Source organism: Armigeres subalbatus, chromosome 3, assembly GCF_024139115.2.
Source record: "Armigeres subalbatus isolate Guangzhou_Male chromosome 3, GZ_Asu_2, whole genome shotgun sequence".
Classification (NCBI taxonomy): Eukaryota; Metazoa; Arthropoda; class Insecta; order Diptera; family Culicidae; genus Armigeres; species Armigeres subalbatus.
In genome coordinates, this window is record NC_085141.1 from 241598127 (window position 1) to 241620690 (window position 22564).

Here is a 22564-nt window from a genome sequence, read left to right on the forward strand (position 1 = left end):
GTTGTACATGTAATGTTTGATAAGACTATCGTTTTCTCAATCTTTTATATGACTATAAAATTGATATATTTTCTTTTAATTTCAGGTATTTAAAACAAGGGTCTGCGGAGGCTAACACTTATGAAGGCTTTAAACGAAGTAAGCAAACGTTATGCTTAATACACTATTACTGTTTTTGTAAAAAAGGTAAATATTTCCGATGTACGATCACAGAGAACAAACATGTAGATTCGATCAATATTTTGTTGAAAATGCGTGTAAGACTCTTAGGCGCGCGCCGCCAACGCAGACTACCCGACATTCAAACTAAAACTTACCATGCGATGGCGTTAGCATACACACATGTACCACGCAACGGGAGTAAAGTGACATGACCAGAACATATTTTTGACGTAGGACTACGTATGTGTTCTATATTGGGGTACACTTTACGATTGCGAAAATCGGGGACCGTCACGAAAGTATGATAGACTTTAAACTTTAATATCTAAGCCGTTTCTCGATGGATTTTCAATTTTTTTGGACCATTCGATCAAGGATGAGTCAACGCTTCTTTGTATGCATTCGAAAATAATGATTTTTAACTATTTACCATCGATAGTAGTAGTAGTAGTAAAATTCTTTTTTATTTAAAACATTTTTTGTTCTACAATCATTTTTAACATGTACAGTGATCGGCCGGCTTGGCCCTCCAACTTCAATTTCAATTATTGTTATTATTATTATTATTATGTTTTTACTTAATTTTTAAAATATAATGTATCATGGCGGCCTTCAGGAGGCGCTTAGTGTGTTTTTTAAATTTGATAACCTAACTACTATGTACAATTAATATTTACAATAAAAATTTGATAACCTAGATTGGAACTAGCGCCCTAAGCGCTTCTTGGTCCGAGCGCAAGCAACGGAACCCTAAACTTTTCTTTACACTCACCAAAGCGTTCATGTAAGGTTTTTATTCCGGCCAGACGGTGGACTTCGGATGCTCTTGTCCTGGGAGGGGTGTTGAGGATCATCCTCAGGAATTTGTTTTGGACCCGTTGAAGTTTGAGGTGGTGGGTTTTAGCGCAGCTCTCCTAAACCGGCATGCCATATTCGATCACAGGGAGGATGATTTGCTTGTAGACAGCAAGCTTATTTTTTCAGGGACAATGACGACCGGCGGTTGATCAAAGGGTACAGTAGTTTCAACAAGACGTTACACTTTGTCACCGTTTTGTCAACCTGTTGCCTGAAAATAAGCTTGCTGTCGAGGGTCAAGCCAAGGTAGTCGGCCTCATTGGCCCATTCCACAGTCGTGCCATTGAGGATGATTTTACAGTCCCCAGGCGGAACAAGTTTAGGGGATTTGGAGTAGGGGAAAATGATGACCTGGGTCTTCGCCGCGTTGATACAGATCTTCCAGCTGGTGAGGTACTCTGTCAGGGCATCCAGGCCTCGTTGGAGTTTTGCCACTAGCGTTCTGATCACTCTACCGTTGTAGACGATGGATGTGTCATCTGCGAACAGAGACAGAATGCCGCCTTCTGGAGGTTCTGGCATGTCGGAGGTGAACAGATTGAAAAGCAGGGGCCCGAGGATACTGCCCTGGGGACGCCTGCGACGATGTTGTGCGCATTTTAACTCGCTCCGCTGATTGAGACCCGGAATGTCCTTGCCGACAGGTAATTGTTGATAATTTTCACCAGGTAGCTGGGAAGATTGTAGCGTTGTAGTTTGTACACCAGGCCATCATGCCATACATTGTCAAATGCCTTCTCGACATCGAGTAAGGCCATGGCGGATGTTTTCGAGACAAACTTGTTCCGTCTGAGGACGTTGGTAACTTGGGCCAGTTGGTGTACGGTTGATCGACCGCGTCTAAAATCAAACTGTTCCTCGAGCAAGGTATTGAGATTTTCGCCAGACGCAAATAACCGGGGATGATTAGCTTTTTCGAATAGCTTGGATAACCCTGAAAGAAGGCTGATGGGACGATTACTTTTGGGGGAGGAAGGACCCTTCTTAGGCTTACGGATGGGGATGACTTCGCTGAGTTCCAGGACGATGGAAAGTAGCTGAGCCGGAGACACTGATTGAAAATCAGCGAAAGGTGTTCAAAGAACGAAGCCCTCATGTGTTTGAGCTCGAGATTCAAAATGTTATCGAAACCTGGGGCCTTCATGTTCTTCGATGATTTGATATAGGCCGTCAATTCGTCAGCTGAGATCTCCAACTCCTCCGAGAAGTCGTTGGGAATCAAATGGATGTTGTTAGCATGCTCGTTGACGCCTGCTTCGTGTGGACTGACGATGTTCTGCCCAAGATTGTGTGAGGTGACGAAGTGACGACCTATTTCAGCGACCTTCTTTGCAGGAGTTATCAAGCGATCCTTAGAGCCATTATTGTCTAGTGGGATCAAAGGTGGAATGGGCCGAGGCTTGGATTTTAGAATTTTGGTCATTTTCCAGAAAGGCTTAGCATAATCTGGGAGAGTGCGGATCTTATTCGAGAAGTCGTTATTTTTGATGTCCATCATTCTGGCCTTGATAATTTTTGTGATTCGATTGCAGCGTGCCTTAAGTTCAGGCAGTCCAGTACGCTGAAACTGCCTGCGGGTGACATTCCGCAATCGAATCAAATCTTTGGTGAGTGTATCGATGTTTAAGGAGTTGCTTACCTGCCGAGCCGTTGGGACATGCTGCTCTCTGGCCACCGAGATTGCCTCTTCGATGGCGCACAGCTGGCGGTCGATACTTTCCGGCGTCTCCGGACGCACCTCGTAGTCGACGGTGTTATCGACGCACTGCTGGAACCGCTGCCAGTTCACTCGGCGATAGTTCCACCGTAACTGCTGGTGCCGATTGACCGAGGAGCCCAGTTCCGCCACCACCGGATAGTGATCCGAACTGAGCTCCTGGTAGACAACCGGCTGCGAGACGTGGTCACTCAGGTTTGTTATGTAGAGGTCGAGGGTTGCGTGGACACCGGACCGACTCAGCCGAGTGGGGGAATCCGGGCTCAAGATGTTGTAGTGGCCTTCCTCCATGTCGTTGCTCCAGATGGTGCCGTTTCGATTGCCGCGACTGTGGCCCCAGTCTTGATGTTTAGCATTCAATTGGCCGGCAAAAATAAACTTGCCTTGCCTCCGCGTCAGCTAGACGATGTCCCTCCGAAGGGCAGCCGATGATCCATCGCTGGCTTTGGCTTGCATTGGACAGTACTCCGCGAGGAGCGCGATTGTGCCGACTGAAGTGGTGATTTCGACACCGATGGCCTCGATGACACTGAGCTGGAAGCTTGGAAGCAGACGACAGTTGATGTTGTAGTGAAGAGCGATGGCCACACCACCTCCCCTGGTCGGCCGGTCGAGTCGCATCGATGCGGAAGTCCGGGATGTTGATGTTCACCTCCGGTTTTAGGTGCATTTCGGTCATGAACGTTCTATTTCCTTCTCCTGAAGAAAATCCTTCAGCTCAATGGTTTTGCTCTTGAGCGAGCAAGCGTTCCAGTTGACCAGGCCCACCCTAGCAGCCATTTTCGATGATGAACATGCCAAGTGTGAAGACCTGGTCGAAGCGGGTTTTGCAGCCGCGCGAAGATCAGCATCAGTTGCTCCGGAGTGTACAGCGGAGCAGATTCTTCCGGTGGAACGGCTTCGTTCTCCGACTGCCGATGGAACCCAGGAGGAGGGAGCGGGGACCATTCGCTGGTGGATGGTGCCGACGATGTTGGAGCTTGGACCGATGCAGCTGCCGCTGCCAGTCGCTTGTGCGGCTGTAGCGGTGGGAGTATTGGAATCACACGACGGGGAGCCGGGATGCCTGAAAAGTTCACCTCGTTGATTACAGGAACACGGTTCTTCTTCGGCATGGTCCTGGTGGAAGCCTTCTTCCGGATTTCCAGGAACTCGGCTCGCTTTGGGCAGCCCTTTGTGGTGGCCCGATGTTTGTCGCCACAGTTGGCGCACTTGGGATCGGCCACCTCCATTTTGTCGCACTCATCAGTCAGATGGGGTTCGCCACACTTGTTGCAGCGCGGCTTCATGCGGCAGTTCCTGGTGCCGTGCCCGAAATTGAAGCAGTTGGTGCACTGCGTGACGTCGCGGTGCACTGGCCGATATCGCTCCCAGTCAACGACGGTGTAATTTATAACGCAAACCAGTTTCAGGTCCTTCCACGCGGTGGAGCCGTGCTCCAAGTGGACCAGGTAAAGCTGATCGCGATATCTTCTCGTCTTGTCGTGACGAGCGATTTTGGGCACGGCCACCGGTTTCAATCCGCAACTTTCGAGCTCAGCTTTCAACTCCTCTTCCTCCATGTCGTGGAGCCCTTGCAGCAAAGCCTTAAGCGGCTTCGTGCCGGGGTGGTCATCATGAGTATAATAGTACTCATACTTGTGGACCTCGAGGAACTCCACGACGGATTGGTGATGCTTGTTTGCCGGCATCACTTCCACGCCCTCGCTACAGAGCCGAAAAGTACATTTCAGCCCCTTAGCGATCTGCTGGCGAATTTTTGGGCGTAAATCCGGCGGATTGCCTTGTAAAGGGGGCACTTCTCCTTCCGCTCCGGTTGCACCTGCCTGCGGCAGCTGCAATTACTGCTTCTTCCTCTTTTCGGCGGATTGCCGGCGTCATCAAGTGGCAACAGAGAGAACATGTTGCTCTGCAAAAGCTGCTTGGAGAGGTTACCCGTGCTTCCAAGAGCAGTGCGCTTAGGCACTTTTCCAGCGACCGAATCGGCCACCGAGTCTCCCATGACGGGTCCGGGAGAAAATAACGCCAACGCGACGAAGCGAAAACGTAAACAGCGAACGAACGAGAAAAAACACTTGGAAAAAAAAGCGCGAGCAAAAAACACGTCCGTACGTGTTGCTGTCTCGAACTGGAATGATTTACCATCGATAATTGATAAAAAGTTTAGAAATAGGTAAACTAACTAATCACGTACATGCATCACTAGCACAGACATCAAAAATCAATCACTTGCGGGTTTGGATCTAATCCTCAGTTTGAACAAGATTTTACGCAGAGCAGACGCATCAAAGCGATCGCAGCGGAGCGGACACAGCATCACGGAGGCGCTAATAACATTTTCAAAGAAAATCCATCGCATTGGTGGTGGTGCTCGATGTGTTGCTGCAGATCATTCAACCTCAACTAACCAGAATTTCATATGAAGAAAAGGTTGACCATTAAAATAGCACTGTGGCGATCCCGCACCGCCAGTGCCGATGCTGAAAATTTATTACAAATTGTGGTGTCAGTTAGTTAAAAAGGAACATTGGGAAAAGAAAATTGGTTCTTCTCAGGACCAACATTTTATGAAAAGAAAGAGTTAATTGCGAAAATGGACTGTTTCGGTGGCATCGGGTTTGGCGTGGTAGTGGTTGCTGTTAGCGATTCCATCCATTAAAATTCACTACATCATCTCCCTCCGACGCGCTATCAAATTCGCTATTTACGTTTGAGTTTTGCACTCTGAAGAAAGTTTATTTCGGATAGTCGGATCAACCTTCTTTTGTATAAAATCAATGAAGACGCCACCTCAATGGAAACTATCTACAGCAACCACCCATCGGCGAACATCGCTCGGACAGACAGATGCCGAAAGATAATGTTTTGTAATATTGCGGATCTTTTGAAAATTTTCTATTCTGCGGATTCCGTAAAGTTCTTCCGCAGCTGTCAAAGTTCTTCCGCAGGCTTGAAAACCTTCGAAACACTGAAACAAGAAGCAGATATTTAGTAATGTCATCGTAGTATGCGATGCGAAACGACGGAGAAAATGTATTAATTGACAGCTGTGGTAGTTTATAAATTGAACCGGAATGGGTTTCGAACTGGGATCCAACTTGGAGACATTATTCTCAAAGTTGGTATTTCTCAGAATAGCGAAACGTTTTTTAATTTCATTTTGCAAATCTCGCCAAATAACTTTCAACGCGGGATCGCGAGTTCTTTGGTATTGCCTTCTTCTCACATTTTAAGACGGATCAGTAGCTGAAGATCGTCGTCAATAATAATGGAGTTGAATTTAACTTCACATTTCGAAATTGTAATGCCTCTGGCTTCGATAATTAAATTTGTCAAAGATACGAGAGCATTATCAATATCACTTTTGGTATCGAGAGGAATATCAACATCAAAATTCCTATCGATATACGTTTTATATAAATCCCAATCTGCTCTATGATAATTAAAGTAGAGCTGATTGGATTATAAATGGCTTCTTGCGAGATTTCAAATGTCACAGGAAGGTGATCAGACTCTAAGTCAGCATGGGTTACCAATTGGCCACACAGCTGACTTGAATCCGTTAAAACTAAATCAATTGTAGAAGGATTTCGACTGGAAGAAAAACAAATTGGGATATTGAATAGTATAATATCCCGCAGAACAATCTTCAAATAAAATTTTACCATTGGAATTGTTTTGAGCATTATTCCATGAACGGTGTTTGACATTGAAGTCACCAATTACGAAGAATTTTGATTTGTTGCGAGTCAGAATTTGAAGATCAGCTTTCAACAAATTCTTTTGCTGCCCATTGCATTGAAAAGGCAAGTAGGCTGCAATGAAGGAACATTGTCCAAAATTTGTTTCAACAGAAACTCCCAAGGTTTCAAAAACTTTGGTTTCAGACGAAGAAAATAGAAAATAATTTATGTTTGATACGTCTATTAATGACAATGGCGACCCCACCACAGGCGCTGTCAAGACGATCATTTCTGTAGATCAAATAATTTGGATCTCTTTTAATGGAGAGTCCTGGTTTCAAATATGCTTCAGTTATAATGGCAATATGCACATTATGAACTGTTAGGAAGTTGAATAATTCATCTTCCTTACCCTTTAGAGAGCGGGCATTCCAATTTAGAACTTTCACACAATTATTTAGATCCATTAAAATGGAGTCCGATAACAATTTTTTGAGTGTACTTTATACCAACCTGAACAGCTTCAGGAATGGTATTTGCTTTGAACATTGCATCAATCATGTGATGCAATTGTTCAGTTAAAAAATCAAAATCGGAAGCAGTCATGCTACCTGAATCGGCAACATGACCGTTATTTTCCGTTGGGGCATGGGTATAAACCTCATTTTGAGAAGAGAAATTTTGTCTACCAGCAGCGATGTTTGCATACGTAGGTACATTGGAAAAATTGGAATTGACTGAAGTGCTTGCTACCCGTTGACGAGCGGCAAAATTTGTTTGTGAATTGTGGTGGGTATGAATTGCTCGACCGGTAACCGGTTTCGGAATTTGAGCGTTTGAAAAATTTCTACCCGTCGAATCTGTGATCCGATTGTAATTTCCGTCATCAATTTTGCACGGAATTCAAAACTTTTGCGTGAAGGGCATTCCCAGAAATTGGATTTATGATTGCCCCACAATTTGCACATTTAAATTTATTGGAATCTTCTCTCACAGGACATGCGTCCTTGGCCTGAGAGGTTCCACCACAAATCATGCATTTAGCATCCATGTGACAATGTTTGGTTCCATGACCCCACTTTTGGCACTTACGGCACTGGGTGGGGTTTTGAAAATCGCCCCCAGGCCTGCGGAAATGTTCCCATGTAACACGGACATGAGACATAATACAGACCTTTTCCAAACTTTTCATATTATTTAGTTCACTTTTGTTAAAATGAACTAAATAAAATTCTTGAGAAATGCCCCTCTGGGAAGTACCAGAATGGGATTTCTTTTTCATCTTAATTACTTGGACTGGTGAAAATCCAAGTAATTGAGAAATTTCAATTTAATCTCATCCAGTGATTTGTCATCACTGGGAAACCTTTCAAGACGACTTTGAACAATCGCTCAGTTTTGTCGTCGTATGTGAAGAAGTTATGACACTTCTCAGTTAAATACTGAAGAAGACGTTTGCGATCGTCAAAAGATCCCGGCAAAACGCGGCAGTCACCCTTCCTGGCAATCTGCAATGAAACCTTGATCCCTGAAGGTTACTCAAAATCTCATTCCTAAAGCCAGAAAACTCGGCAACAGATACCACAATTGGTGGAATCCTTTGCTTTTTTCGCATGAATCGAATCACCTGGGCTAGATTCGATTTGCTCAATAACATCATTAATCAAATCGAACTGATTGCTCAGTTCGATAGGAGAAAATTATTTCCGACATTAGAGTTTGAAGGAATATCTGAATTCTCCAGCTTCCTTCTATTTTTCCGCGCTTTGGCAGGACGGTCTTGAAACCTTGTTTCTTAGAAGGAAGTGGAGAATTCAAAGACTCCTTCCTCTTGTTTTTGTTAATACTCATTGCTGAGCGTGGAGACGTGACCTTCTAAGAGGTTTTTTCCCAGAACGGTGTCCCTGCAGGATTACCACCGCTTGTCGGAATTTTACTTCCGCAAACGGGTCCAACGTAAAACGAAGGCACGGGTCTTTGCAAAGATCGTAACGGGATCAGTGGGTACAAATAGCGCTGAGAAGCACTGTTGAAATTAAAATAGCTTCGGGTAGTATTAAAAACTTCCTTCCGCAAAGAGAGAAAGAACCGCACAGCACGAAAGCACGATGCGGTCTGACAAACATTGCATGATTATTCAAAACATAGAACGACATAGTCAGACGACTTCTCCACCAACTCATTCATTCGACTGTCACTGAGTGTGGTTACTATGTGCAAAAAAATCATAATTAGTATTGTTTATATTGATGTTTACCGTTGAAAGTGCGTCGAGGATAAAAATCGGATTCAGTTCTATGTGATAAATTACTTTACTCATTTGAAATGTGTTTAGATTTCAGTCAGTCCAGAGCCGACTTTGAATGTGTCTGGAAGTGAGCTGACAAGTGAAGAAAGGTGGGCGTCACCAGAAATTTTCGATTATTTCACACTCTAATCGGTATACTTACGTCAGAATTTTTTTAAGTAACTAAGTCCAAAAATATTCCTTCAAATCATCGACCGGCTTTGGATTTTTCTTTTTCCGAATAGATCTGATGATGACTTCGTCCATAGGGTTTTTCGTGATCCAACTAGGTCCGACAACGACTCTTATCATTGACCATCTCACTTCAGAGTTGGATTTTATTGATCCAACTCTAGGAGTGTGTAAGTTCACGAAAAAATACATCCCCGTCACTCTTCTCAAATGACTTGGCATGGCTCTGCTCTACAAAGCATCAATACTCCCATTTCATGAAATGTGTCACATCACCAACACCAACAACACGGTTAATAAGCGAGCCGACGTAGACAACCTTAGTACAACATACGCAGCAATACTACACAGTATAAAGAACATAAATGAACACCCAAAACGTAAGGAATGAACAAAATGAACAATTATGACGATAGGGCACCAGGTTACCAATAGAATATTCAGGATAGGGGGGTTGAGTAGAAATAGCGCCATTGCCGGCGAGTACAAACTTTTTTAAGTGCAGTGGTTCTGAAGAGTAAGATTTTTGAAAACCTAATTCTTTAATGAAAAATGAGCATGATTAGAGATATACCATCCACAGAATGTACCAACAAACCAAATTTTCAACCGTGACAGTTAAAGTTAGACCAAACAATAGACAAAAACGACAATATTGTAAGTTCCACTTGACAAACATGTAAAACAAATAGTAATAGTAAAAATTTACAGTTCCCCCTGAGGAAGACACAATCCCCGAGTCGAAACGTTGGGTAAATAACATACTGGTTTTACTAAATTTAGACTGAGTAGCCGTTTTTTACTAAAATAAGTTTTTAGCATATTTTGCGAATAGTAAAAAAAATACCTCGAAATTTCAAACATTCCTTGGAGGATTTCCTGCAATCTTCAATTTCTGAAATTCAAACTGTTATCCAAATGTAAAATATTGTACATTTTTTTCTTTAGTTGAAAAGGGGCGCCCAATGAATGTTTTGCCAATGGCGCTGGGATCCCACGCTACGCCTCTGGCTGTATATTAGCGCAAGTTGCGAGGAAACCTAATGCGATCACAAAAAAATGATCTAGTGTGCGGCGCTGCAATGAACTTCACAATATTAACCGTTTTAATGCAAAATAATATAAACCCGAGCAAGATCGGGTATGTTCAACTAGTCTTCTTCTTTGTCTTCTTCTTCTTCTTCTTCTTCTTCTTTTTCTTCTTCTATATATAAAAATGAGTTTACATTTCCAATACAACTCACGAATGAATGGATCGATTAGCTTCATGCATGGGTTGATTCGTCTTCAATGCGGTTGTGTTTATATGTAGAAAAAGCTAGAAGAATATGTTGTAAGAAAATTGTTAAAATACCAAAGTTTTGATGAGCTGACACGAATGCAATAAAACAATCTAGAGTGCGATGCAGTAATAAGCTAAAAAATGTCAATAATCAAAATTCCATACCGTGCGGGACCGAAATCCGTACAGCACCGAAATCCGTACAGCACCGAAATCCGTCCACCTCATGAGATATCAATAAATTAAAGGAGGTTAAAGGTAATTAATGTAGGAATAATAAATCTTATCCTGTTCAGATACTTGACAGTATGCTTTTAGGGCATATAATTGGAAAGAAGGCTTTGAAATTAAATCAACAAAAATCAAGAACAAATCTCCACCCACAAAACGCGGAGTTCGTGTCGCCATTTTGTTTTCGGGTAGAGCATAATTGCACCAAAAGTAACTGTGTTTTAATTGCTAATTGCGAATCATTACATAAGATAAGCGGAATAGAAATCGAAGGGATCGCTTCTCAAGGTGCGTATCCAACTATTTACAGTTGTAGTACAGACTGTTTCAATTTAAATATTTAGTTAAAAAATAGCTGTACGGATTTTGATCCTTTGATTCGAAATCCGTCCACGGTGGACGGATTTCGAGTCAGGAGTAGTTGATTTAATTCATTATTTTATCATGTTTTACGTAGTTTTTAATGAGTAAATGTGAAACACTTCAAAAGTATAAGCCTTCATGCGCCTGTATCAATGACAAACGTTTTATTTAAATTCGATTCCTATTTTCTAATGACTTTTTCGTATGCTAAGGTGCTTAAGTGTACGGATTTCGATGCCTCACGGTACATAGATACTGCTACGATAAATAAATGTACAATAATTGGCGGTATTGGTATCGAATAAATAACACATTCCCAAAGGACTTGGTACATATAGCTTATTGCTGATGCTCCTTAAGTAATGCACTGAGTCACTACAGACTCTGTAGACAGGAATGTTCAAAAAGTCACTAGTTGAACGTACTTCTTCAAATTATGGAAGGCGATCGACATCGCAAAGATACAGGCATGATGTTGAAACATTACCAATTGGCTCGAAAACGGTAAGAGCGGGTATCACGCCCATTGGGGTCAAAACGCGCCACCTTTGAATAAGACTAAATAAACCACATTGTGATGATTGTGTAAAGTATGATTGATTGTATTCAGTAGCATACATATTTTTTACTCATATCAGAAGTAAGTTTGTTTGGAGCGAACATACAACTTTTACGTATATTGAGTATAGGAGAAAGGCATACACTGGTGAACTTATTTTTGTTTATCCAAACGTCACTTATTTAGTATCTCACAAACTGCTCTTCAACAAAATGAGCAAGAATTAGTTTATTACACATAATATGAACGATTTCACGCTATGTTTAATAGCAAATATTATGCAAAGTGAATGCACCTCGGATGTTAAACCGTTAGATCATAGTTTTTGACCTCTAGTTTGAGGATCTGTGTCGATTGAAATATTTCATCGGTGAAAGTTTGACTTTTTTACCATTTAAGGTGTTATTTTTAACCTAAAAATCACATAAAATCCAAGCATCTCATTTTTTCCTGATGTTTCAGTGAAAATTTTCACGGTTTCGTAACGTACAACGATAAGATGCAGGATATTTCTTCCATTATCTCATGTGAAAGCTAAGAAAATTTAAAAAAATGATTTAAAATGTTTCAAGAATAGCAGCATTCAGTTTGTTTTACGAGAATTTTGATTGAGTTCAAATCTTCACTACAGTATAGATATTAGATACACGGTTCCTGGTGTTATAAAATAAATTTGTTCGTGAAGGACGTGTGGCATATGCAGAACAACAGCCTGCATAACTGCTACTCCGAGTGATGAAACACCATCACCGACCAGGCACGTACATGAGTGATGAAAAACACAATGCTACATGTCAGAAGAAAGCAGTGCTCATAAAAGTTCCACTCCTCGAGAATGGAATGTATTTCCACCCATTCAAGACCGAACCCAAGGTTGGTGCGAGCATTCATGGGAGAGACCACTCTCGAGTGTGGCTCAACAATCCAGCTTCCCCATAATGAAATCCACGTCTCCATAAAACACATAGAAATTATGTGCAATATTTATGTTGCCATGTATGCTCCTGCGTAATAAATAAAAGTAACGGAAAAATATTGCTCCTGCACGTAATCTACAACCCCTTATGTTTTATGTATCATTCCAAGGAGCGAAGAAGTGAATGTGACTGGTGCTCTTGAGTTGGGGGAGTTATTGCACTTGTTTGTTTTCTCGGGTACACTGAAGAAGTAAGAAGCGGACGACGACGACGACAACGACAACGTGGCACATAGTTACAGATACATACTTTACTGGGGTACAAATATTCTACAAAAGCAATTCTCTCAACTAGAAAACCGTTGCGGTCCCATTCATCAACATATGAATGCAGTTGGTCGGTACTTTTGATGTCCAAACCGATATGAGCAGTTTGTTTTCAAGAGCCTCTACGAGATTACACAACATCCGGAGAATGACCAACCCGTTCACATTTTTATGCGCATATGCGGGAATTATAAAAACAAATTGGTTGCACACTTTATTCTTAAGCATAGCACTGCACTCTTTGATCCAGATTACCACAAGACTTATCACACACTGCCGCCCCGGCCCGATGACCGATGCTCACCCCGCCGAACAACCCCGCAATTCCACCGACAAAGGCCCCGATGATTGTTCCCGGTCCGGTGAATATGCTGCCAATTCCTGCCCCCACAAATGCGCCCGTCAAAGCACCTCCACCGACGACGCCACCCACCGATGCCATCATGCACGGGTCGGGGTTTTCTCGTCCAGTTAACCAACCCCAAAACGACGCATCTACAAGGTGAAAAAGTTGTTCACAAATTAGGCCACACGAATCAAACCTCTGTCTCTTACTCGAGTCGCCATTAGTGGCATCGCGTTTCACTATTTTTGCATGAGCCGTCGGCGCACCATCGCCAACGTACGTTGCCTTCTGCAGAGACTGTCCGGCCGAGACGCGTTCTTCCAAATCTATCCGACCGCTGGATTCGATCCTGACTGCGGAAGACAATCCCACCGAGGTCAGGAACAGCGCAGCAATGAGCCTCCAAAGGACGTGCATGTTCCTCTAAATACACACCAGCCTGAGACCTGTGTCGATCGTCAACTGAGATAAATTAGATACAATTGCCGCGCGAAAACAGACTGCGGATGAGCATCAGCAGCTCAGCGCTTCTCCGGTTGATGAATGGCGAAGGCGAGGGTGTGCGGTGCGGTTCTACGAAACAGACACAAACGGGTTGTTGACTTGCCGTTGCTGTTGGTTTGGTGCACATGAACGGGTTCCCCCCTTGCTGACACTGTGCTACAGTCGGACAAATGGGTTTCAATCTGCGATGATCTGGGCCGGACCAGTAAGTGGATTAGTGGATTACACACCACGAAAACGGGCGGGTAGTGTTTTGTCCGGTTGTACGTCAATTTGTAATACTATGCCGCGACACGTCGCCTATTAGTGGATGATTTTGATCAGTTTGCGGTGAATTAGTGATTTGATTGCTATGTCTTAGTTTGGGCGCTATTTTTTAAATTGAAAAGGTCCAACATAATTGAATACGATATAGATGGTGATTTCTTTTCTCTTATTACACAATACCATTTGTTTAATGTTTTAACGACCTTAAGAGGGTTTTCGGCCTTGAAAGAGAATTTTCTAATCATAAATTTAAAAACAATTATTCTTTAACAAATGTTATCCCCAAATGCGCCAATGCAGCGATATTGGTTCTTGATACGGCAATAGAAATTTCACCAATAAAAATATCAAACAAATCGAAAATTTAAAAAAAATATATCTACGGTGAAAAATAGCAATACACAAATATTTAAATGAAATACGTGAATAATCAATCAGTAGGGGAAACTGGACACAAGTGATTCCCGGGGAAACATGATCACCCCTGTTTTCTCGAAAACTAATAACATTGTTATACCACTAACAATAGATCCGACAGATGATTGAATTTGAGTAGCATTTGATATGACTCACTTTATGTATGTAGGTTTTAGAGAGATTTTATTTTTTTAGCGTTCTCAATTCTTTATTTCTTTAAATTTTATTTATTAATTTATTTACATAATCATTATAATCGCATAAATAATTACTTAAAAAATTTCAAAACTTACGCAACTGTGGCGTACTGAATAAGGAACTGTGTGGCTCCAAATGACTGCAGCGAAATGCGATGACAGCAGCTCTCCGTCGCACAGTGGGATGGTTTTGAAAAAAGTGGGACATTGGTATTTTCGGCGAAACTATTGATTGCAGACCTATGATGTCTTCTAGAGTTTGGTTGTATTTTTTGAGCACTCTATTTTGGGAGAACTTTTTTATTTTTAAATGGGTGCAACCCGAGAAATTTTTTTTATTTTATTGCTAAAATTATTTATATTGTATGGAGGCATTGTAGAAAAGGCAATTTTAAGACACTTTGTCGAAGACACCAAATTTGTATCTCTCAAGCGAACGAAGTTATAGTGGTTCAAAGATAGTTTCCCCTTAAGATTAATAAAATTCAATAAAATTATAACTATTTTATTTAAATTTTCACATTTTTTCAATGTTCTACAAAGTTGTAGGTATCCTGAAAAAACATTTTGTTGTTGGAGAGAGTAAAGCGCTATCTTTTCATTTTAAGGAGCTATATTAGTTTTCACAGTTTCTTAACGCTACTTTTAAATGGGTATACCTTTCAGCACAGACAAACAGTCATAACACTTGTCAAAATTCCATCGTTCACTGATTTACTGGTCAATTCAAATAATCATTAGTTGGCCAATCGATCACTCGTGGCGCGCTCATCGGATTTGCTCGAGTTTGACGTTTGCTCACTATCGCCATCTGGTTCGTGATTTGCTCAACTAACTGAAATCAACAGATGTCGTTAGTGTTTGAACGATGATGAATTTGATGAGAAAATGTTCAATGTGTTATGTCTGTTTGTCTGTGCTTTCAGGGTAGCAGGTTGTAGCAGCTGTTCTATATGTCATTAGATTCAGCGACTCTCACTCTTTTGTTGAATATATGAACTTTAGGTGGATCTAAGTGGATTCATACAAAGAATCCACAAAATGCAACCTAACTTAACCCCGAGTAAAAAAAAAGTTTATTCTATTGCCAAAACTAGTTGTATTGTATGGAGGATTTTTGTATCTGTTGCATTAATTTGACAGGCGCAGGCGTGTTTAACACCTAACGGAACTGAGACTCTTTATAATATTCACAAAATATCATTATTTTTAACAGTTTGTAAGGGGGAAAGGGACATTGACCAAGAAATTAGATAAATTAGACTCAATGTTAGAGTGCGTAATTTCAGGATGGATAGGTTTGGGATTTAGGTTTGGGGTATTTCAGTTGAATATGAAGGCATTGTAGAGACGGCAATTTTAAGACACTTTCTCAAAGACACCACCCAGGGTTTGCTGAAATCCCTCGCATTAGAAATAACGAACAACGACAAAAGAGAAGCAAAAACTGTTTCGAATTATTACAAGCCTTGAAAACAAGTTTATCAAACTTGTATATAAGTGCAAAAAACAGAATCGAATAGGCAGCCCCCACCAAGAAGTAATTATAAATCGCTTATTTTATGTTAGGGATCATATTTTTATGTCACAGCTGCATAAAACAAGTTGAAATGCATCATCAGACCAGTCCCCCCGCATTTGGAGCTTTTTAAAGAAAATTTATCATGGGGTAATGTTTCCCGAATGAGTTCCAGAATCAGAATCATGACAGCTTGCGAAAAGAGTCCTTCATAGTATCGTGAATTCATACAGAGAGTAGGAGATTTTTTTTATTCCAACAGAGCCTGTGACAAGCGCGGTGTGATCATCATCAATAGACATAGCCCGATGTCATTATCGAAACACAGTGTGAAAAAAAATGTGCCCAGGACATCCTGGCTACGATCTGGCCATGGGCTAAACAATAGGGTGTCAGTAGCCTGTTTCCAACCCTGAGCTTACCTTTTTGGTCCATTACTTAGTTTCCAAGTGCATAATTTAGTTAAGGACAAGCATCCCGGAATCCAAAACTAATTTCACTCGGGTTTTCAAGGGCACTCCATTCAATATGAAAGCAACATACAACTGTTTGTTGTGTTGTAGCATGCGTAAAATAATAAATATGACAGTTGTGTGATGCTTCCGTACTGAATGGGGTGCACTTGAAAACGTGAAATTTGTTTTGGATTCAGGAAGCTTGTCCTTAACATTGTTTTTCCTCGATATTTTTTCCCGTGTATGCTGTACGCTTATCCGGATGTTGTTCTGTTGCTTGACAAATTCGAAAAGTGATTCAAAAACGTGTTACAATGTCGGATATTCGCAGATCAGAGCTATGTGATGTGTGGCTTAAAGCCGATCCGGGTGTAAGGAACAGTGTTGTTTTGAAGTACACAGAGAAGGAAATTGGGGCAGAGCGATTTACTTTGAACTATAAACAAACCGTCATCCGCCCGGTTCTCCTCACAGCTGCAACAGAAATGGAAGAATAGCAAGCGGAACAAAGCTCGTTTTCAAGCGAATAACTGAACGTGGCTGTCCGAACAAGTATTTTCTCATTCGCATACTTCCAGGAAGGTTCAATCAAAGAAACCCTTTGATAAACTGTCTATTAGAAGCAAAAGAACGCGAGTTGCTGAGCTTCGACAGGACAGATCTGCTTCTGAACTACCGTTTGCTGCTCAAATGAGTGCTCGTAGTGAAGGCAATGAAGATGCTGCCAAACTGCTCTCAGAAGTCATGCAATCAACTCCAACCAGGCCAACACGCATGAGAAAAGTGTGGAAATCGCAAAATATTTCGCCATCTAAACGTGCCAGGAAACTATCGGATGAGGAAGCATTAAGGTTCTATGTGCAAGGAAATTTTTCAAAATCGTTGTGGATTAGCATGCGTCAAAACAATAAAATATGCAATCTATCCATCGTATCCAGCGCTCATGAAAGCTCGCGAAAAGTGTTCCCCGCCAAAGCAATATATTTCTGTTTCGGAAACGACAGCTGAGGTGAAACTACAAGCCCTACTTGACCGCGGTATGGTAATCAGCTTGTAGTTCTCCAAAATGAAGTATTAATAACTATATCTGACGCTGAACTAATGGATCTTGAACTAATTTCGAAATGGGGCTTCGATGGATCCTCTGGCCAGTCGAACTACAAACAATGCACTGAAAATAAAAACTTTGATGACAGTTCAATTTTCATCACTTCTTTGGTTCCTATACAGATGCGTGTTAAAACTTGTCCATCTAAAATAGTTTGGCAAAACATTCGATCATCATCCACAAGATTTTGTCGTCCAGTCAGAATCCGATTTGCCAAGGAAACCAAAGAGCTTACTCTACAGGAAAAGAAAAATGTGGATGATCAAATATCGCAATTGATCCCGACTTCTACACAAAATTCTGAAATGAGGAAAATCAACATCAGTCACACCTTGGTGTGCAGTATGGTGGATGGCAAAGTTTGTGCTGCTATTTCAGAATTGTCCTGCCAAAGGTGCTACATTTGCGGAGCTACACCCAAAGAGTGTGAAAATATAAATAAAATGCAAAAGAAACAACTTAGCAAACAGATGTTGCAGTTCGCAATGTCCCCGCTACATTGCCTGATTCGGTGAATTAGTTACAATATTGAAAACATTTATTCAGTCTAATCATTAGTTCATTTTATTATTAATTAGGTTCATGGAGTGCTTATTGCATATTGTATACCGACTAGACGTAACCTGTTGACAGGCAAAGCAACCCCATGAAAAGGAAAGCGTTGCGAAGCTCAGAAAATACATCCAAGAAGAATTCAAAACTCGAACTGGCCTCATAATTGATGTTCCTAAGGGGCCCATACACGCTCCGACGTGTTGTACAACTTTGACTCCACCCCCAGGAAATTTGGTTCGGTCGGAGTAAAGTCGGACTGTCTGTGGGCAACTTGTACTGTCAAACAGTCGTACAACTTGCCCACAGACGGTCCGACTTTACTCCGACCGAACCAAATTTCCTGGGGGTGGAGTCAAAGTTGTACAACACGTCGGAGCGTGTATGGGGCCCCTAAGCAAGGTTCCGGTACGTCAAATGACAGGAACACTGCCAGAAGATTTTTCCAGGATCCAGCACTTTCAGCATCAATTACGGGATTGAATGTAAAACTGGTTGAAAAATTTGCGAATATTTTGTCAGTGATTGCTTCGGGGTTTGAAGTAAACACCGAAATGTTTCTAACATATTGCATTGAAACGGCTCGGCAATATGTGAACCTGTACGGCTGGTACAAAATGCCATCAAGCGTTCACCGTGTGCTGATTCATGGCGCAGATACAATAAAGGCCGCGATCGTTCCAGTTGGAAGTCTATCTGAAGAACCACAAGAATGCCGCAACAAGGACATCAAAAATTATCGAGAACACCGAGCAAGAAAGTGTTCACGGAACACATCTGAATAATTTAGTATTTATCAACTTTTAGACATATATCTTATGATCTTTTCTTTCTATAACAGTGTAGCTACAAATCAACACGTATTTAACCGGCTGATGGTGTCTTCAGATCCAATGATTTCGTCTAGAGCAAAATGATGAGCTGTTATCATAGTTGAAGCAATATCAACGGTGAAATGTTACCAGACGAGCCTGCACACGGCTGAAAGTCTTGTTAATGAAGAAATTGAAAAAGGCGAAATAAACTTGTTATCATCTCTGTTGCATAATTTGAACAATAAGTGAAATGGTTTTATTTTCTCGGGTACATATATCTTTCTTATTCCTGAAGTGAAAATCTGTCTAGGGCAGAGTCTGTATCTTAGGTCAGTATGATATGAGCGCTGCCATATCTTAGTCAACTCTTTCCCATGTTGAAACACGAATAATTGCTAAATGGTCAAAAATAACAAGTAGGGTAAATCACTACTTGGGCCTATGGACCCGGTTCCCGGCTCACTGCACAGAAAACTAATGATTCATACTGTTTGGAAGCCGTAGGTTTATGATTGATAATTTTTAAAAAGTCTCCCATTTATTTTTCACAATACTCAATATTTTTCAATCACTTGTTTTACTCCTAATTGATCCAATAGTAGAAAATAAAAATGTAGATTTCAAAATCTCGCTCTCCGATGCCACACCACTGAGCCGGAGTGATTCTTTCCACTTTTACAAAACTGTATCATCAAATAAACACCTGAAAATCGTCCTAGTTACAATCATTGCTTCAAGCTTTTAATCAACACACCATAATGCTTAACACACGCACTTCAATCTAATCACTAGAACGTATCACTAGAACTTATATAAACATAATTAGAATACATTAAAAAATATATTCTCAAACCGAACAAAAAATCACCTCGGCCCAAAAACTTCTAGCCGCACCGTGCTGCCAAAAGGCCAGGAGAATGAAAATGATCCTTCATCGTTAATAGGAAAACTGTCTAATACGTTGACGCTATCATGTTATTTATAATTTTCTCGATTTCAAAAGGTGAAAAAAATATTGTTTTTAAGTATTTGGAAAAAAATTGGATGAGTAAATATATCTTCTCAACCAAATAAAAATGATTATGAATGATACCATCTGGCATCTTGTTGTCGTGGAACGAGCATATTTTTGTTTACGTCGCATTTTCTATCGTCCCGAGAGAGAATGAGAGAAAAATGTTGAGAGATTGAGTGAAATTTTGCTTAGGTCGGGAACTGATTTTATGATATGCCGAATGGAAATCGCTAGGACTGAAATGAGTGCTGCACCTCGTTAATTTAAATCAAATAAAAGCTTTTTTGAACGATGTTTAGCACGAATAGCTATTTTTTAAGCAGAAGTGAACCCCAATGCAGTATTATACAGCCCACAAAATTCAGGAAAAGTTGCTTCCTGTCATAAATATCAATTGAATAATGCAGTCGTACGCATGTTAGGCCGGGAATGGGGTAAGAAACCCTAATATTCTAAAAAGTGTATATGAAGTATTTTCTTGAATCCCCTTAGATCTATCAGAAGTTTATATATTAACGAATGATTAGGTGTTGTTGAATCTAATGACAAAAAGAACATATGTTATAAACCACACACCGTTTAAAAGTAGCTTCAAGAAACTGTTAAAATTTATAACTGTAAAATACCTCCTTAAAATGAAAAGATAGCGCTTTACTCTCTTCTACAACAAAATGTTGTTTTAGGATAACTACAACTTTGTAGAACATTGAAAAAATGTGAAAAATTAAATAAAAAAGTTATAGCTAAAAAAATGAATTTTCAGGGAAAACTATCTTTGCACCACTATAACTTCGTTCGCTTGAGAGATAAAAATTTGGTGTCGTCGACAAAGTGTCTTAAAATTGCCTTTTCTACAATGCCTCCATACAATATAAATTATTTTAGCAATAAAATTAAAAAAAAAAAACAAAAAAAAACCAAAATCTTTTTTCTAGCGGACATCCCGACGCGCTTTGTGATTTTTCAAACCACAATCCATTTTCTAGCGGCCTCACAGACGCGCTTTGTTGAAATGGTTGTGATTCCTTTCCGTATTTAAAATTAAATACTGTATCTTTTCGCATATTAATCACTTGAATTCAACTCACCTTTTGAAATCATCGTCAGGATACAAAAAAAAAACAACCTGGCAGGATCGCCAAAATGTGTGGCTCCAAATGGCTGCAGCGAAATGCGATGACAGCAGCTCTCCGTCGGTGCGTGTGCACGCCACCGAGATCGGACGAGAAGAGGCCGAGTCATGGCTTGCTGCTCACCGGTTGACACGCTGATGTGGTGATATATAATAACACGCTGATGGTAACTTACTCAAACCCCACAGGAACTAATTTAATTTGCTTCCAGTTTATTTAGCGGTTTCTCAATAACAAAATTCAGCCGCCTCTAAACAGCACCTACTATGATTAACAGGGTTTCGACTTTTCGTTCCGATGAGAACAAAGCAAGCGTTTTTCGGGCCCAGGAAGAATCTATATTCTTTGTTTATAGCGAGGAACGTCATTCACCTAACAATCTTTTCTCTGGAGCTGGCTTTGGAAGAGCAACGAAAATCCTGCCTATTATAGATGATTCATTTTTTTCGTTTCATCGCGTTTACCTCTCACTTACTTTTCGCGAGAATTATCGCAGAACAATTATAAAAATTGTAGGGCCACGACGGGACCCGAACCCACAATATCAACCATAATAGTCAAAGGGACGCGCTCACCCTATGCCACACCACCATGCTATCTGGATGTTGGTATCAGGTTATTTGTACCACAAAGGCTACTACCGTTTGCATTACTGATGGCAACGAAAAAGCTCGGGTATGGAAGAAAACGAGCAAATTAACTTCCCGCGGCAATCAAAGTGAGCGAAAAATTGTTATCACTCTCCAGGCTGTTTTTCTTTCCCGAAAATCGATTTCTCTCCGAAAGTTTTCGTGAGGGAGCATCCTGTGCTCACGCTTAAAATGACTTACATATTTTTGTGTTCCGTTCACACAAAACGGGCCTCTCCTGGAACAACTCATATTATGAGTAATTAGGATGTTGCTCATTTTTGTGTAACCGATAGCCGATGATTTTAGGTGAGTTCATTTTACACAGCGAGAGAGCAGTCGAAAGTCAGAACCCAACCTCAATTGTATGTTTTCAAATTGATGGTAAAGTAAGCCAACTTTTCCATACTTATTCAGAGGCTTCTCCAATCGTTTCGATTAACAAAACAAAGTGCGATGCTTGTATTCGCACTTTTTGTTTCGCCATCAAAGCAAAGAAAAACCTCCGAAAAGTACGATTTCTTGCCTCACATTCTGCACCCGTTCGCCATCATAGCGACCCGAAGGGACTTTGACAGTTCGAGGCAAACTCACTTACACATATCATGCACATGTGAGACATTACACAGCGACTGCTCGTGTTTCACACAAAATTTTCACCCATAGTGAGAGTTGGCCAAGGCGTCGCCGTAATGTGTGAAAACTATTCATGCGATGTGTACTTGACTTTAAGCGTGCTCTTGAGATTAAGTGAGCATTACGAACCCTGGGGTGGCAATGCGCATTAGAGGTGTGCGCCGGTCCGATATTCGTCGGCGGCGGCGTTTGTCAAAATTTTGGTCGGCGGCGGCGGCGTTTTCGGCGTCACGCCGAAAGCCATTTTAGCCGGCGGCGCGGGGGCGTGAATCGGCGTGGCGATTTTTTCATTACGATTTTCTAAGGTTTTTTTTGCATTTTTTCGGGATATTTTCAAGATATTAAAATAACAATCTTTTGAATTTCGCATGAAAAATCTAATGAACTTCTCCAG

General features: G+C 41.1%; 2 protein-coding genes across 2 annotated transcripts in view; one reads left to right on the forward strand and one right to left on the reverse strand.

Moving 5' to 3' along the window:
* Positions 1 to 22564, forward strand: part of LOC134227381 (uncharacterized) — an 831489-nt gene that overhangs the window by 50743 nt on the left and 758182 nt on the right. The gene's annotated exons all lie outside the window — the stretch shown is intronic.
* LOC134227341 (uncharacterized) lies at positions 12547 to 13685 on the reverse strand. Its single transcript, XM_062708744.1, has 2 exons — positions 13133 to 13685; positions 12547 to 13072 (listed from the first exon to the last, which is right to left on the reverse strand). The coding sequence occupies exons 1-2, from the start codon at positions 13338 to 13340 to the stop codon at positions 12798 to 12800; spliced, it is 483 nt and encodes a 160-aa protein (XP_062564728.1). The 5' UTR covers positions 13341 to 13685; the 3' UTR covers positions 12547 to 12797.